The 17,378-nt window shown below is 42.6% G+C and overlaps 1 protein-coding gene across 4 annotated transcripts in view; it reads right to left on the bottom strand.

Moving 5' to 3' along the window:
• Positions 1 to 814: 814 nt before the first annotated feature.
• The window catches only part of Cbx5 (chromobox 5), a 44,325-nt gene continuing 27,761 nt past the window's right edge, over positions 815 to 17,378 (bottom strand). For 3 of the 4 annotated variants that reach the window (XM_059247651.1, XM_059247653.1, XM_059247654.1), the window contains 3 exons: positions 6,678 to 6,864; positions 2,291 to 2,391; positions 815 to 1,087 (listed from right to left, as the gene is read on the bottom strand). In XM_059247651.1, coding sequence (XP_059103634.1) covers positions 937 to 1,087; positions 2,291 to 2,391; positions 6,678 to 6,864 — 439 coding nt within the window. In that variant the 3' untranslated portion in view covers positions 815 to 936. The remainder of the gene's footprint in view (positions 1,088 to 2,290; positions 2,392 to 6,677; positions 6,865 to 17,378) is intronic. The other variant, XM_059247652.1, reaches the window with a different exon arrangement.

The raw sequence follows: 17,378 nt of genomic DNA, 5'->3' as shown, positions 1-17,378 counted from the left end.
TTGCTCTGACGCCTCTTTGGTAACAGGAAGCTTTGGGAGGCCATAAAAGTTGGCAGGGTTAGAGGGTGCCCAGCACCTTGGCACAAGCAAGCCCCAGGCAATCACTCACACCTACATAAATAGATATAGTCTAAATACGAGGGATGAAAGGAAAGAACACATATATACCATGTGATACCAAAGACAACTATCTGGCCTCATCCTACTATCCTCCTGCACTACAGCTTACAGACTCCACAGTTAATCTTGTCATTTTATGCCACCTTACAGAAGCAGAATCAGGGATTGATAATAAAAAAGCCAAAAGCCTGAGGGCTAAAGAGAGTGCCTTGACAGATTCAAATGTAAAGTTTCAAGCCCTCAAAAGAGCAGAGTTGTTACGGAAGGGTAAGTGAGAACAGACAGGGGTGGCCCAGAAGACCACACCAGAAACCCTATATTCTCATGGCAGAGATAAATGAGATGGGAAAAGACACAAGTAGGCCACTGCTATAGGCTTTCTAAAAGATGGACAACATCCTTTCTATGTCAAAACAAAGGTGGTCATCAATATATTCTAAAAACAATGAAAAGAAACTGAAGTCACCATCATTGTATAAAGTTCCCAGCTTAAAAAGCAACTGGCCCAAAAAGATCATGACTCTAAGGTGATTAAAATGTTACAGGGGAGCAGAAGGAAAAGATCAGGGTAAAAGGAAAAACTGTGGGAATTACACACAGCATGTAAATGCCTGATTTTCACAGAGTTACACTTATGAATCCGACCATCAGTTTATAGTACAAGAGAACCAATACCAACATCTCTCCCATGAAGCACAGTGATAAGCACATATTTTTATGGATGTGTTTAGGATGGAAAAGGATGGGAGAAGGGAGAGGAGGCAGGAAGGTGAACGTATTATATACAAAGAGAAATGACAGAGACCACCCCTTCCTTTAGCTCTTTGAGCTCTCTTTCTCTTTGTTTTCCGCATCTTCTGGATATGCATGCCACGTCAGTCTCTCTTCATAAAATGCTATCACAATTTGTGGACATTTCACATTAGCTTCTTTTGCAAGAACCAGGTCGGCTTCATCCGTGTCTTTCCTGGAAAGAAAGAACGTAAGACTTAGAAGGAGAAGTGAGACAGAGGTATTTGTCTGAATGTTTTCCTCCTTACACTTTGATCTCAAAGTAAAGGGATCTTTACAGGGCTGGAGGTATAACTCAGTGGTGGAGCCTCTGCATTTGATCTTCAGCATCAAAACATAAGAAAGAAAAAGCTGAGGATGGCTGCTCCTACAGAGGACTCAGGTTCAGTGCACTAGCTGTAAGCTGCTGGTTTACAACTGTCTCTTTCTCTAGAGGATAACACCCTAGGGGTTGGAGTTGGCTCAGCAGTTAAGAATGCATACTACTGTTCACTTGGGAGGCAGAAGCAGATGGATTTCTGAGTTCAAAGCCAGTCAGGTCTACTGCAGGACCCAAGCTCAGTTCCCAGTTCCCACATAGCAGCTCACAACTGCCTGTAACATCAGTTCCAGAGGATCCAATGCCCTTTTCTGGCTTCTGCAGGCACTGTACACACATGGTGCACATACATATATTCAGGCAAAACATACATACACATAAAATAAAATGAAACAAAAAAAAATGAATCTTAAAAGAAAAAGGAAAGGAGGGGAAAGAAAAAGAATAGGGGAGAGGAAAAAATCCAGTCAGGCATGGTGAGGACATGCCTGTAATCCTGTAACTCCAACCCTGTGGAGATGGAGACAGGAGAATGAGTTCAATATCCTGGACTACACACTGAGGTCAAAGTCAGCTTGAGCTATATTAGACCCTGTCAGAAAAGGAGGGAGGGAGGAAGTACTCCTCTTTCTTCCAGAAGTAACTATTTCTGGTAAGTATTTTGTGCTTTATTCAGCATTAATCTTAATGCCCTTTGTTGAAAATAATTTCTCTTTTAGACATCTCTGTGATCCTGACCCTCAGTGATGGGAAGAAACTTTACTTAGCCCTTATCCCATGGTCACAGGCTCACAATCTTACAGCAAATGATTCAGTTCCATGCAAAAAGATGTTTAGGGAATGGCTACAAATATTTTACCCTAAATTAATTTTTCTGACATGCAGGTTACTATAACACAATAATACCAAAGCTTGAGAATGTCACAAATCCATTCTGAACCACAACACTTAATACTGACATCAGTGTTGGTTAAGAATTAAATTTAGGAATTCTCAATTTTACATCCTTTCTTCATAGCAAAGGAACATAACTGTAGAGTGAAGCTCAACTTCTCTCACCATTTCATTAAGAACATTAAGTCACCACAGGAATCTGTTGCCCCAATGATCTTTTCTGGTTCCAGTCCTCTCTCAAAGCCCCGAGCGATATCATTGCTCTGCTATAAATAGAACAGGAGAGATTAGAATAAAAACAAAAACAAACAAAAATGGTTCCTCAGAACAACAAATCATAGCCTTTGTTAACATCACTTGACATCATTTGTCATCAATTCAGAAAAACCCTTAGAACTCAAGGAACATACTACTAGATCAACAAGTAACCACAACGTCAAGAGATATTTATGCAAGAAGATGCAGTTGTTTTTCCTGGTATTCCTTAGTCATTTGCAAGGAATACCAGGAAAAACAACTGCATCTAAATGACTAAGGAGGGACCCTAGAAGTCTTTAGCACCCCGTGAGTCTCTGAAGAGTCATCTGGTCATTCCTGTAACCTTGACCTTTAGGACCTCTTCAGTACTTCAAGCTGACCCCTCTACTCTTGTTCCTGAGACACGAAACAAGCTCATTCTCACTCTCTTAATTTCAGATATGCTTTCTCAACCACAACCTTTTAGACTTTTATCTTAACAGTGACCAAAATTTAATATTTCACACAGTCATCTATATTGTAAAAAAAACAGAGGCAAGAAGAATTGCAAGACCAATACCCTAAAAAGGGCAAATTTCAAAGATCACAAACACTAGTTTATATATACTTGGGAGAGGAGCCCCTGGTCTGCTCAGCCCCTTGCAACACAGACAGGCGATTAGCATTAATTGGGACTGGACTGAGACTTCAGGCCACTGAACTGGTAACTCATGAGAAGAGCACTGGGACTTGCTCTCAGGTAATTAATTCCGTCACCTACACACAGCGGAGGCTGATTCAGATGTAATAGCACTCATCAGAACAAAAAATTCTAAATTAGACACATCATAAATGTTCTAAAATTTACAAGAGATAATGCAAACTCATTAGCAACACAAAGAAAAACAAGATTTTCCGAATGAACCAAATCTTGGGTGTGTTATTTTCCTAATATCTTTCTGATCATCTTACTCAGTGAGATGGCTTGTGGACAAAGTGGCTTGTAGGCAAGTCTGACAACCTGAGTTTGATGCCTGGGACTCACATGGTGGATGGAGAATACCAACTCCCACATGTTCCCTGACCTACACACTAGTGCATGATGTACCCCAACACAATGAACAAATAAATAAATGAATAAATGAAAATTTAAAAATAGGAACACAAAAGCTTGCACAGTCCTGGTGGTCCTCAAAGATACCAGAAGCCACAACAGGAAAGAAATTCCAGCCATGAATCAACGGAAAGATACTGGCTTTTTAAGACACAGATTCTTTGGGGCATTTAAGGGGACTAGGTTCCCAGATGCAAACACAGCTGCTCACAGCTGGAATGCTGGCACAGGGACTAAGTCATACATCATCGCTGGCGGCTGGAAACAGTCTACTACAGAGGGAGGGAAATGAAAAAAGAATGTTCAAGCTGCTGAAAGGAGCCGAGGCAAGGAAAACACTAAAATCATCACCAGCAGTAATCTTAAATCAGGCATAAAACCAACCAAGAAATTTCTTCTGCAGTGGTCTAAAGAAATTAAATCTCCCCCATACTTGAAAATACACAACTACTACGCATCATGCCAGCTGTCTACCTGACAGCTGTCAGTATTGCTCAGAATGCTATCAGGGGCCCCAGACAAACATGATGTAAAGGATGTGTGGAGGTTGTTTTCAAGGTCAGCAGCTCCAGAACCTAGATAGACATGAAGCGCTCTGAAGTGGCCAGGGACTCCGAGCCAGATTACTGCCTTTAATAGAACAAAGACCTTGAGTTGAAGAAATGTTTACTATCTCTCACAAATACATAGTTAAAAGTCTTTGGTTGTGTTATTTTGCTATTTCAACTTAATTAGAAAAGAACCAAACAACAAAAGCCAGAATACAAGGGCTAACCAAACAAAACAACAACAAAAGGCTGGCTGCTTAGTCAGTAAAGGTGCCTGCTTCAAGCTTAAGGCTCTGATTTCAATCCCCAAGACCAACCTGGCGAAAGACTGACTTTTCCAAGTTGTTCTCTACCTTTCACACATGTGCAGCGGCACACATGCTCACACACACGAAAAATAAAATGTATTAAATATGTAAATAAAATTTAAAAAGAGCACAGGGAGATCTGAAAGGCAAAGGCAGACAGAGACTATGAGGCCAGCATGGTCTTCTATACAGTGAGTTTCAGGCCAGCCAAGACTACAGAGTGAGCCCTTATCTCAAACAAAACAACACACACACACACACACACACACAAACACATCAAGTGGTATTTCCTCAGAAAATGTTCCTTAAATTCTTTATCAATATAGTTTATCATAATGACATTCACACCTTTCCAGAATCTGGCATAAGGTTGCAGCCAGGCATACTGGCTCATGCCTTTAATCTTAGTGCTCAGGAGGCAAAGACAAGAGGATCTCTGTGAGTTAGATGTCAGCCTGGTCTACATAGCAAGCTCTAGGACTACATACCCTGTCTCAAACAAACAAACAATGGTTATAAAAATACAATTAATCAGAGAAAAGAGCCAGACAGGGATAGCCCCCAGTTCCAGAGGCCAAGAATTATATAAAAGCCTTTATAGAGCCCCAAAGCCTCTACCCACAGAAACTCTGGGTGGTTCTAAGGTGTAGATAAGAGTTAAGAGCAACAGTGTAGAAAAATGGGTATCCAAGTATAATGCAGATCAAACAGGGAATTGATGTAGGAATGCTACATAGACTCATACTTCTATTTTATTAAATTTTAAGTGTATGATATATTCTTCATAACCCTGAAATAAAATGAAAAGAGGCGCCGGGCGTTGGTGGCGCACGCCTTTAATCCCAGCACTCGAGAGGCAAAACCAGGCGGATCTCTGTGAGTTCGAGGCCAGCTTGGACTACCAAGTGAGTTCCAGGAAAGGCGCAAAGCTACACAGAGAAACCCTGTCTCGAAAAAAACCAAACCAAACCAAACAAAAAACCCAAAAAGATAAAAGCAACTAAGTCAAGCCAAATTTCATAACTACTTTCCAAACTAATCCATAAATAGACACAAAAGAAGATTAAAAATTAATCTTGAAAGGGTTTCTCTGTTTAACAGCTCTGGCTGTCCTGGAACTCATTCTGTATACCAGGCTGACCTTAAACTCACAGAGATCTGTCTGCTTCTGCCTCCCGAGTGCTGGGATTAAAGGCGTGCACCACCACTGCGCAGTTAAGTTTTGGTTTTTAATAAAGTAACACATATTATCTATTACTCTTATTATTGGTGTGTTCAGGCACACAGGTGCACATGGAGGTCAAAGGCCAACTTTTCAGGAGTCAGTCTCCTTCCACAATGAGAGGATTTGAACTCATGTTGTCAGGCTTGGCAACAGACACCTTTATTCATGAGCCATCTCCTTAGCTACTTTTCTTTCTTTAAAAAGAAAAAACACTGGGCGGTGGTGGCGCACGCCTTTAATCCCAGCACTTGGGAGACAGAGGCAAGCGGATCTTTGTGAGTTCAAGGCCAGCCTGGGCTACCAAGTGAGTTCCAGGAAATGCACAAAAGCTACACAGAGAAACCCTGTCTCAAAGAACCAAAAAAAATAAATAAATAAATAAATAAAATAAAATAAAAATAAAAATAATAATAATAATAAGTAAAAATTTAAAAAAAAAGGAAAAAGAAAAACCATTTAAGAGTCTTCTTGGAGCTGGGCGGTGGTGGCGCACGCCTTTAATCCCAGCACTCGGGAGGTAGAGCCAGGCGGATCTCTGTGAGTTTGAGCACGCCTTCAATCCCAGCACTCGGGAGGCAGAGCCAGGCGGATCTCTGTGAGTTTGAGGCCAGCCTGGGCTACCAAGTGAGTTCCAGGAAAAGGCGCAAAGCTACACAGAAAAACCCTGTCTCGAAAAACGAAAAAAAAAAAGAGTCTTCTTGGTGCTAGACAGTTGGTTCAGTGGCTAAGAGAGCTTGCTTCTCTTCTAGAGGACGGAAGTTTGATTCCCAACACTTACTTCTGGGAGCTCACAACTGCCTGTAACTCTAGCTGCAGGGAATCCAACACCTTCCTCTGGCCTCCTCAGTATCCACACAGATATACACATACATTTCTATTCACTGGAGGGTCAGTGGGGAGACAGTTTCACATTAGTTTTGACACTTTAGTTAGAATCAGTGCTACACCAGCTCTCCCTCCGCCAGAAGGGGTCACTGTGGTCAATGAGCATACTTCCCTGGAAGCTTTGGTTCAGCAATATACCTTTTAGGTTCTGTCCTTAGACAAAAAAAATAACTAAACCTCCCTTTGCATGATAGTAGTAAAAGGACAGTTAAGTGGGAGGAGGGGAGAAACTTACCTCTCTCTTTTTTTTAGATTTTATATCATCAGCACTGCTGGAGAAACTGGATTTCCTCTTGTTTCCTTCTGACTTCTCCCTGGGCTTATTGTTTTCACCCTCCTTCATCTTCTTATACTTTTTCATAAACTCAGAAATTAGTTCAGGACAATCCAAGTTCTTCTCAGGTTCCCAAGTATTGTGCTCCCTGAACAACGACAACAAGGACAAAAGGAAATGACTGAGGGATGATGATAAAGCCCGATTTTTACCCACTTAGCATCCATCTCTGCAGAACCTAAAACTGACAAGTGCTAGCAAGCTACATCCTCAGCCCTTTTCAGTGCTAAAGCTTATTTTAAAGAGGACATGTAAGCAAAGGATAGAAATTCTATACTTAAAGATTTAACAAGAGGCTTGGGGTATAGTTCAGTGGTAACGTACTTGCCTAGCACATGTAATGACATAGGTTTGATCCCCAGCTCTGCAGAGAAAAAAAAAGATCCAACAAATTTGATCTTAGATTTTCACTGAAGGAAGTTGGGAAAAAGTATGCCCACACAAAGTCACATAAAGAATTATTATAGCTGCTGGGGTTGGTGGCACATGCCTTTAATCCCAGCACCTGGGAGGTTGAGGCAGCCAGATCCCCAAGTTCGAGGCCAGCCTGGTCTACAAAGTGAGTTTCAGGACAGCCAGGGCTACACAGAGAAACCCTGTCTTAGGACTGTGGGGGTAGGGGTGGGGGTGAGGGTTGTTAAATTATTACAGCAGCAGTATTATTTTGCGGGCTGGGGAATCAAACCTCAAACCAGGATTTTATGTCTGATCCACCACAGAGCTACACCCTTAGCCCTATAGCAACATTTTAACAGCCAAAATCCAAAAACAAACCTGAAAGCTCATCAACTGATGAATGAATAAACAAAATGTGGCACAACTGTATAAGGGAATAGTATTCAGCAACAAAAAGAAACAAAATACAACCTAAGAAAATATAAAAAAAACTATATACTGTGGTGATATTTTAATTGTACTGAAATGTGATTTTATTTGTATGTTAATAAATAAAGTTGCCTGGGGGTCAGAGCTAATAGCAAGCCATAGCAGAAGCTGGGCTGTGGTGGTGCATGCCTTTAATCCCAGCTCTTGGGAGGCAGAGCTAGGCGGATCTCTGTGTGTTCAAGGATACAGCCAGCATGGAGACACACGCCTTTAATCTCAATACAACCATAGAAGACCTGGAGGTCTGTACAGAAAGGCAGTGACAAGGAGGTCATGTGGTTGGGTTTACAACCAATGAGAAGACAGAAGAGAAAGTTAATAAAAAGGACAAACAGACAGGAAGTAGCTCTCTTGCTGAAGAGGACAGTAGCAGCAGTGAAGGGTAAGGTTTTTAGCTCTGACCTCTTGGGCTTTCATCTCTGCATTGGCTCTGTGTTTCTTATTTCTGACATGTCCTAGTAAAATACATTTTAGAGACATGAAGTAGATTAGACTGAGGAAATGTTCTGAAATGGGAGTGTGCTAACAGTCTCACAAGTCTATAAATACCTACCAAAAGACAAAAATAAACAAACAAAAACAATTGAGCCAGGTATGGTGTTGAAGACTTTTAATTTCAGCACTCAGGAGTGTGAGGCTAAGGCTACACAGAGAAACCCTGTCTCAGAAAAACAAAAGACCTTATCTCAAAGACAAAACAAAAAACATCAATTGTACAATATCAGTGGGTGACTTTTTTTTTTTTTTTTTTTTTTTGGGGCTGTCCTGGAACTCACTCTGTAGACCAGGCTGGCCTTGAACTCACAGAGCTGCCTGCCTCTGCCTCCTAAGTGCTGGGACTAAAAGCATGTACCATCACCACCAGGTGTGGGTGACTCTTAGGGTACATAAATTATACTGTAATAAACCTTTTTAAAACTCCCAATTTTGGGACTGGAGAGATGGCTCAGTGGTTAAGAGTGCTTGTTATTCTTGCAGAGGACCTGAACATCTCTAACTCCAGTTCTAGGGACTCCAATGCCTTCTAGACTCCACAGGCACCTGCCCAGCATTCACACACCCCACACAGACACATATAGGCAGATACATACACACACACACACACAAAATTTAAAAAAAAAATCAAATCCTTAGAAACAAAAAACAAACCCGGCCGGGCGGTGGTGGCGCACGCCTTTAATCCCAGCACTCGGGAGGCAAAGCCAGGCGGATCTCTGTGAGTTCGAGGCCAGCCTGGACTACCAAGTGAGTTCCAGGAAAGGCGCAAAGCTACACAGAGAAACCCTGTCTCGAAAAACCAAAAAAAAAAAAACAAAACAAAACAAAAAAACCCAACCTACAAGGTGGGCATATAGCTCAGCGGTAAGCATGCTCGTTCAGTCATAAGCCAGGTTCCATGAGTTCAAACCCTTGCACAGCTTTTCCCCAATGAAAAAGCCCAACTATAAAAGCTTAATTAAGTGCCAAGAGTGATTTTATACATACCATCAGTTGCCTGTACAAAGAAGGTAACTTAGTAAGTTACACACCTCCAACTTCTATTGTGTTAGATGTTACTTATAAACTCTGGTAAGTAGGAGTTGGAATGCATTCATTCAAATGTGGCAGACCCAAGTCTACTGTCAGCAAGTTTTCTGTACATATACACACACAAAATCTGAGATGATTGGACAAAAAAACCCCACAAAACATGAAGTCCTATCATGTAGAAAATAAGTTTTTTGGGGAAGAGGGTCTCATGTAGTCCAGGCTGGCCTCAAACTCTCTATGTAGTCAAGGATAACTTTGAACTTCTCATCCTCAGATTTCTCTCTCCCTTCTGAATACTGGGTTCATAGGCATGTGGCGCCACACCTTCCTTATATGGTACTGGGGGCCCAACCAGTGCTATGTAGCCTATGCAAGCACTCTACTAAGACATATTCCCAGCCTTCTCTGTAGGTTTCTATTTCTTTTCTTTCTTTCTTTCTTTTTTTTTTTTTCCTTTGACCCAAGGTCTCTGGCTGGCCTGGAACTTGCTAGGTAGACCAGGATGGCCTCTAACAGAGATTCCACTGTCTCTGCCTTTCTGCGTGCTGAGATTATGGTGTGCAGCACCACAGCCAGCTGTGCTCTGAATTTTTAAAGACAGTCTTACTATGCAGCCCAAAGATGGTCTTGAAGTCTCCACAATTGTCTTGTCTCAGCCTTCCAAATACTTAGATTATAGGAATGAACCAACATGTCTGTTTCAATTTTGGTATTCTCAAAGTGTATTTTATATTCATAGCATGTGTTCTAGAAAGCTAAAACTACAACAATCTTGTAGAATTAAAGCAAGAAATGGGCCGGGTGGTGGTGGCACACGCCTTTAATCCCAGCACTCGGGAGGCAGAGCCAGGCGGATCTCTGTGAGTTCGAGGCCAGCCTGGTCTACAGAGTGAGTTCCAGGAAAGGCACCAAAGCTACACAGAGAAACCCTGTCTCCAAAAACCAAAAAAAAAAAAAAGGCAAGAAATGAACTGTAGTGGGTAGCCATTCCAGCTTTGATCTGGAAGTTCCAACCCCCATTGAGACTTTGGCAACTGTCACGCCTACAAGGCGGGGCCAAGGGAGGCGCCTGGAGACCTGAGATCTGGATGGGCGGTGCTCGCACTTGGTTCCGGGACCTTGGACAGTGAAGGTGGGCCAAGCAGAGCTCCAGAGAACACTGCTGGACTGCGATACACCTCCCCCAGACCCCGAGACCTACCTATCCCTTAACTTGTAAGTTACGCCATTAAATAAATCTCCTTTTAACTACGTGGAGTGGCCTTAATAATTTCACCAATAATGAACCTACAAAGAAAAAAAACTATCATCCCCTTTCCCTATCCAGAAGCATAGTTCTTCTGTTAGACAGGATATATTATGTTTGTTTTTTTATATAAAACACACCTGTAACCTATAATGAATTACAGAAGCCAACAACAACCAAAAAAAAGGGGCAATAAGCCACAAAAGCAGCATCTATAACCTGCAGTTAGCTTGAGGGAAGTTGTTGGAATCAAACCTAGGGTTTGAAGGCTGGGTTGTGCTGACTTCTGAGGTTTCTGAGGGAAACAAAGACTCTACTGGGACTGTCTGTGTGACATTTTAGATTAAGAATCTGTGGAAGTGGCTGGGCAGTGGTGGCACACGCCTTTAATTCCAGCACTTGGGAGGCAGAGGCAGGGGAATCTGAGTTCCAGGACAGACAGGGCTACACAGAGAAACAAATCTGTGGAAGTGAAACCTGCTGATCAGCCTTCTGGGGAGCACAGAAGCTATGGTACAGTCAGCAGGGGTCCAACGCTGGACATCAAGCTGGTGGAACTTGGCAATAAGTCTCCCACACTGTTCTGATTTTGAAAACATGATAGATGTCTCATGAAGAACAGCTGAGGCCTGGTACCAAGAGGCAGGGATAAAGTCCCCAAAGAGAGGCCATCTATCAAGGTGCACCCTCAGCTGCAGTGGCAACCCCAGGATACTGGAGATGCAAGGACAATGAATGGCAGGTGTGAAGCAGAGCTGGCCCGAACCTAGGAGACAAGTGGTTGGTGTGTGTGTGTGTGTGTGTGTGTGTGTGTGTGTGTGTGTGTGTGTGTGTGTGTGTGTGTGTGGCTGATGGCAGCTCTAGAGAAATAGGACTGCTCAAGTCCCATGGAGCCAGGAAGATCTTGAACAAGTCCAAGATATATTGGGCACTATACCACTAGACTCTGGTTTTGTTTGAGGAAGAGAAGTATTTAACTTGTTTTTTATTTCACAGAAGCCCAAGCTAACGGCCTGCAACTTTTGTTGTTGTTTGAAACAGAGTATTACTATGTAGCTCTGGTTGTCCTGGAACTCACTTTGCAAACCAGGCTGACTCAGAAGTCACAGAGATCCATGGGTCTCTGCTTCCAGAGTGCTGGAATTAAAGGTGTGTGCCACGGTGCCTAGTGTGGATGCCTTTTTAAGGAGACCTGAACAGAGCTGGAGAGATAGTGCAGTGGTTAAGAGCACTGGCTGCTCTTTCAGAGGACCTGGGTTCAATTTCCAGCACCCACAGGTATCTGTAGTTCTAGTAACAGAGAATCTGACAACCTTCTTTGGCCTCTGGTCTCCAGGCACACATACAATACCCAGATATACATGCAAGGAAAATATCCATACATAGACAATACAAAAAATTTTTAAAAATTGTTGAAATTTTTAACTTTCCAAAAGTATGGGACTTCTAAATTTGGACTGTGTTTTATACTGTGATGTTAACATGAAATGTTATGTTTTAAAATTATGTGTTTGCTTGTCAAGTTGACAAGGAATAGACTTGTAACAGCTATCTTGGTTGTCAACTTGACACACCTAGGAGGAGGGAACCTCAGCTGAAGAACAGCTTCCATCAGACTGGCCTGTGAGCATGCCTGTGGGGCACTGTCTTGACTGCTTATTGATATAGAAGGGCCCATACACTGTGGGCAGTGCCATCCCAGAGGCCGGTGGGCCTGAGCTGTGTAAGGTAGCTGACAACCAGGTCTGGTGGTGTATGTCTTCAATCTCAGCACTTCAGAGGCAGGGGGCAGGAGCAGGCAGATCTCTGTGAGTTTAAGACCAACCTGATCTATATAGAGTTCCAGGACAGCCAGGGTTACACAAAGAAACCTTGTTTTTAAAAAAAAAAAAAAAAAAAAAAAAAAAGGGGAGTAGGGGAGATAATTAGATAATTGACAGTAAGCCTGAGAGCAAGTCAGTAACCAGCATTCCTCCATGGTTTCTACTTAAATTTCTTGCCCTGCTCAAGTTCCTGCTATGACTTCCTTCAACCATGGAATGTATGTAACATGTAAGATAAAATAAACCCTTTCCCCCTCACACTGCTTTTGGTCACAGCAACGGAAAGCAAAGTAACACAAACCTGTATCATCACAGTAAAAGGCTATCCTGGCGTGAGACCTCATCTCAACAAAGAGAAAGAATTAGCTGGTCAGTGGTGGCCCACGCCTTTAATCCCAGCACTCAGGAAGCAGAGACAGACTCTTAAATTTGAGGCCAGCCTGGTCTACAAGGTGAGTTCCAGGGCAGCCAGGGATACACAGAGAAAAACCTGTCTCAAAAAACAAGTAAACAACAACAATAAAAAACCCCACAAAAACAAATTTAAAAAATTAACAGGAAGCTGGAAAACAGCTCAGTGATTTAGAGCACTTGTTCTTACAGAGGAACTGGATTTGATCCCCAATGCCTATGTGGTGGCTCACAATCATCATTTTTATTATTTTATGTGCATTGGTGTTTTGCTGCATGTATGTCTGTGTGAGGGTGTCAGGTCTTACAGTTACAGACAGTTGTGAGCTGCCATGTGGATGCCGGGATTTGAAGCCAGGTCCTCTGGAACAGCAGTCAGTGCTCTTTAACCACTGAGCCATCTCCCCAGCCCCGTTCCAGGGGTTCTGTTCCCCTCTTCTGACTACGTATGTACATGGTGTACATATATACATGCCGGCAAAGAATTCATACACATAAATCTTCTTTTAAAAATTAATAATAACTAGTGATAGGAGACCAGAGACAGCTCAGCAGTTAAGAACACTGACTACTCTTTCAGAGGACCCAGCTTCAATTACTAGCACCCACATGGTGGCTCACAACCCTCTGTAATTTCTGTTCCAGGAGACACAATGCCCTTTTCTGGTCTCCATGGGCACCAGGCATGCATGCAGGCAAAACATACACAAAATAAAATTTTCATTTTTACTTAAAAAAACAATTAATGATAGAATAATTATTTAAAAAATTATAAATGGTCTCAACCTATCTTACTATATTGTGTACACCCCCCCCCACCCCCCGTTTCTCTGTGTAGACCTGCTGTCTGCTGGGATTAAAGGCATGAGCTGTAGCGTGAATTCTAATTGGGTCTTAATAATAAAAACCCGGAGCCAGATATGGCGGTGGCGGGGGTGGGGGTGTATGCTGAAAGATCAGAGAGACAAAGGAGCAAGCCACAACCACCTCTTACTTACCTTGCCAACTCCTCAGCCTGAAAGGGGTGAGCTCCTGTCTCCTCCCACCATATTTATTTATTTAATTTTTTTTGAGGGGGGGTGGGGTTCGAGACAGGGTTTCTTTGTGAAGTTTTGGTTCCTGTCTGAGATCTTGCTCTGTAGACCAGGATGGCCTTGAACTCACAGAGATCTGCCTGGCTCTACCTCCCGAGTGCTGGAATTAATGGCGTGCACCACTGCCTGCTCCTGCCTTATATTCTTCTCTCCACCCAGCCCTATCACTTCCTGTCTCCACCTCCCTAGTGTTGGGTGTTAAAGGTGTTCTTCCCAAGTACTAGGCTCAAAGGTATGAGCCTCTGCCCGCCTGGTGGCCTTGAACTCCTGATCTTCCTGCTTCCTCAAGTACTGGGATTAAAGGTGTGTACCACTACCACCTCCTGGCCTCTATGTTTAACTAGTGGCTAGCTCTGCATTCTGATCTGCAGGCAAGCTTTATTTGTTAGAGCACAAACAAAATATCAGCATAGTGGGCCACCTCTGCTCAGCTTTAATTTTGATTTTTTATCTTCTAAAAAACACACTAGCACATCAATCCATCAAATTTTTTTTTAAACTGGGGGGGGGGGGGGGCGGTAGCTTTTTTAACCCAGGCTGGCCTGGTGCTAACTGTGTAGCAAAGAATGACCTTGAGTTCCTGACCTTCCTTGCTTCTACCAACTGACAACTAGGTTTATCCAGTGCATGCTAGGCAAGCACTCTACCAACTGAGCCAAATCCCTAGTTTCTATTGTTAACCTTGTACTTGCCTAAAAAATTAAACTCTTAACTCTTACCACAAGTTATGTATGGTACAGGAAGAAACAGTTTATATATGGACAGTGCCATGGCACACAGCTAAGTATTTTCTTACAGACAATGCTCAGGGATGACAGGAAAATGTATTCTAGCCTTTTATGAAACCCCAGGCATGTTCCCTAAAAAGATTTTATTTGCTGGGTGTAGTGGCACATACCTTTGATCTCAGAACTCTGGAGGCAGAGACATGTGGTATCTTAAGTTTGAGGCTAGCCTGGTCTACAAAGAGAGTTCCATGATCAACCAGAGATACATAGTGAGACCCTGTCTTGAGAAAAAATAAATAAAAATATTTTATTTAAATTCTTTTACTAAATGTAAAAAGGTATGTGTGATGAAGGCGGCTAGAATAGAGGGCATCAGACCTCTGAAACTGGAGTCACAGGCTACTGTGAGCTGTGGCACAAGGGTATTGGGAACCTAACTAGAGTCCTCTGGAAGAACAAGAAGCACTCATCTATCTGCTGAGCCATGTCTCTAGCCCAAATCTCAGGCATTCATTTATGACAATGCTTAATCTATCTACCCCAACTTTCACCTCTGTACCTATGTTAGGTACCAAAAGTTCAAATAGTTTTTTGTTTTGTTTGGTTTCTCTGTGTAGCTTTGGAGCCTATCCTGGAACTCACTCTACACCAGGCTGGCCTTGATCTCAGAGATCCGCCTCCAGAGTGCTCTGGACTAATGACATGCTTTAAGCTCCTTTCAAATATACAAGTATTTCTAGCGGTGATTTAATGATAAGTCTAAGAACAACCTGGAATTCTTCAAGTATTATTTAAATTCCTATTTCATAGGGCTTTCCTATCTCTCTCTCACATTCAGTGGTTTTCATACCTGGTGAGTAGTGCTATCATTCTTCTTTAGAAACATGATGATGGAGCAGGGCTTGTAGCTCAGCTGGGAAGAGTCCCGGCCTAGATACACAAAGTGCTACAAAATCCAGTGTGGTAGCCCAGAATCCCAGCACTTGGGAAGCAGAAACATGAAGTTAGAAGTTCAATATTATCTCTGGCCACATAGTTCTAGGTCAGCCTGTACTATGAGACCTTGTATAAAAATAGTACTCCTATTAGGCGGATCTCTGTGAGTTTGAGGACAGTCTGGTCTCCAAAGCCAGTCCCAGGAAAGGCACAAAGCTACACAGAGAAACCCTAACCCTAACCCTAACCCTAAAAACAAAACAAAACAAAACAAAAAAATAGTACTCTGGTGAAAGAGATGCTAAGTAATCTGTTATGCATGAATTAATTTACCTAAAATGTCCAGTGCTCCATATGAATAATATTAAATCATGAAATGAAGTAACTTTCACTAGGTCATGAAGGGGCCTAACTTTAAAGTACTGGCAAAACATTGACTCTTTTAGCAAGTTTAGTTCTACCTTTTGTTTTTGTTGCATTTTGTTTCTATGTTTGCTTTTAGTGGTATTGAAAATAAAACCCAACTGGATAGTGACCCACACCCTTAATCCCAGCACTTGAGAGGCAAAGGCAGGCAGATCTCTTTGGTTTCCAGGCCAGCCTGGTCTACAGAGCTAGTTCCAGGGCAGCCAAGGCTGTTACACGGTGAAACCGTGCCCTGAAAAAACAAAACCAAAACTAAAAGCCCAAGAGAACAAGCCCCATGCCTCACATACACTAGGCAAACACTCTACTACTGAGCTATAGATCTCCTGCTGAAGCCCTACACTTTAAAGCCATGATGTCAGGCTGTGGAAATGACTCAGTAGGTAAATACACTTGCTGTCTAAGTCTGAAGACTTGAGTTCAGTCCCCAGAACTCACATAAAAAGCTGGATGTGCTAGTGTTCCCACGGCAAGATGGGAGGGAGGCAAAGACAGAACTTAAGGCTACAGGCCAGTTAGCCTCAGATACGCTGCACATAACCAAAACAAGAGACTCTTACTCACACAAGAAGGTGAAAGTGATCTGCTGTAGCATGAATCTTAAAAGTTCTTATTAATAAAAACAAACCTGGAGCCAGGTAGTGAGGTGAACACTGAAGACCAGAGAAGCAGAACAAGCCACAGCTACCTCACCTCGCCAGTTCCTCAGCTGATCCTGTTTCCTCAGACTGGAAGCTTCTCAGTCCTTATCCAGAATGAATTTCAGCTGAACCACTGCTCAAAAACCTAAAAGCTTAACCAGCCAAAATGCTTCTAGTTTCTGGTCCTCACGCCTTATATATCTTTCTGCTTTCTGCCATCACTCCCTGGGATTAAAGGCGTGACTCACCATGCCTGGCTGTTTCCAATGTGGCCTTGAACTCACAGAGATCCAAAGGGATTTCTACCTCTGGAATGCTAGGATTAAAGGCATGTGCTGCCGGGCATTGGTGGCGCACGCCTTTAATCCCAGCACTGGGAGGCAGAGCCAGGTGGATCTCTGTGAGTTCGAGGCCAACCTGGTCTCCAAAGCGAGTTCCAGGAAAGGTGCAAAGCTACACAGAGAAACCCTGTCTCGAAAAACCAAAAAAAAAACCAAAAAAAAAAAAAAAAAAAAAAAGGGCATGTGCTATCACTGCCTATCCTCTATGTTTAATACTGTGGCTGTTCCGTTCTCTGACCCCAGATAAGTTTATTAGGGTGCACAATATTTTGGGGAACACAATACCACCACAATCTTCCCCTTACAAATTAAAAATATAAACAATCCTTTAGTGTGCATGCACACGTATATGTATTAAGTGTATATTCCTGCATGTTTGCATGTGAGTGTGGGTGTGTATAACTGGAGGTCAGAGACCACCTCAGATGTTGGTCCCAGACTTCTACCTTGTTTGAACAGGGTCAAACACAGGGTTATTCACTGCTATGTGTGCCAGGCTAGATGTCTTTCAGGCTTCCAAGGATTCTTTTGTCTCTGTCTG

The sequence above is a fragment of the Peromyscus eremicus genome, chromosome 20 (assembly GCF_949786415.1).
Source record: "Peromyscus eremicus chromosome 20, PerEre_H2_v1, whole genome shotgun sequence".
Taxonomy (NCBI): domain Eukaryota; kingdom Metazoa; phylum Chordata; class Mammalia; order Rodentia; family Cricetidae; genus Peromyscus; species Peromyscus eremicus.
This window is presented reverse-complemented; position numbering and strand designations above follow the sequence as displayed.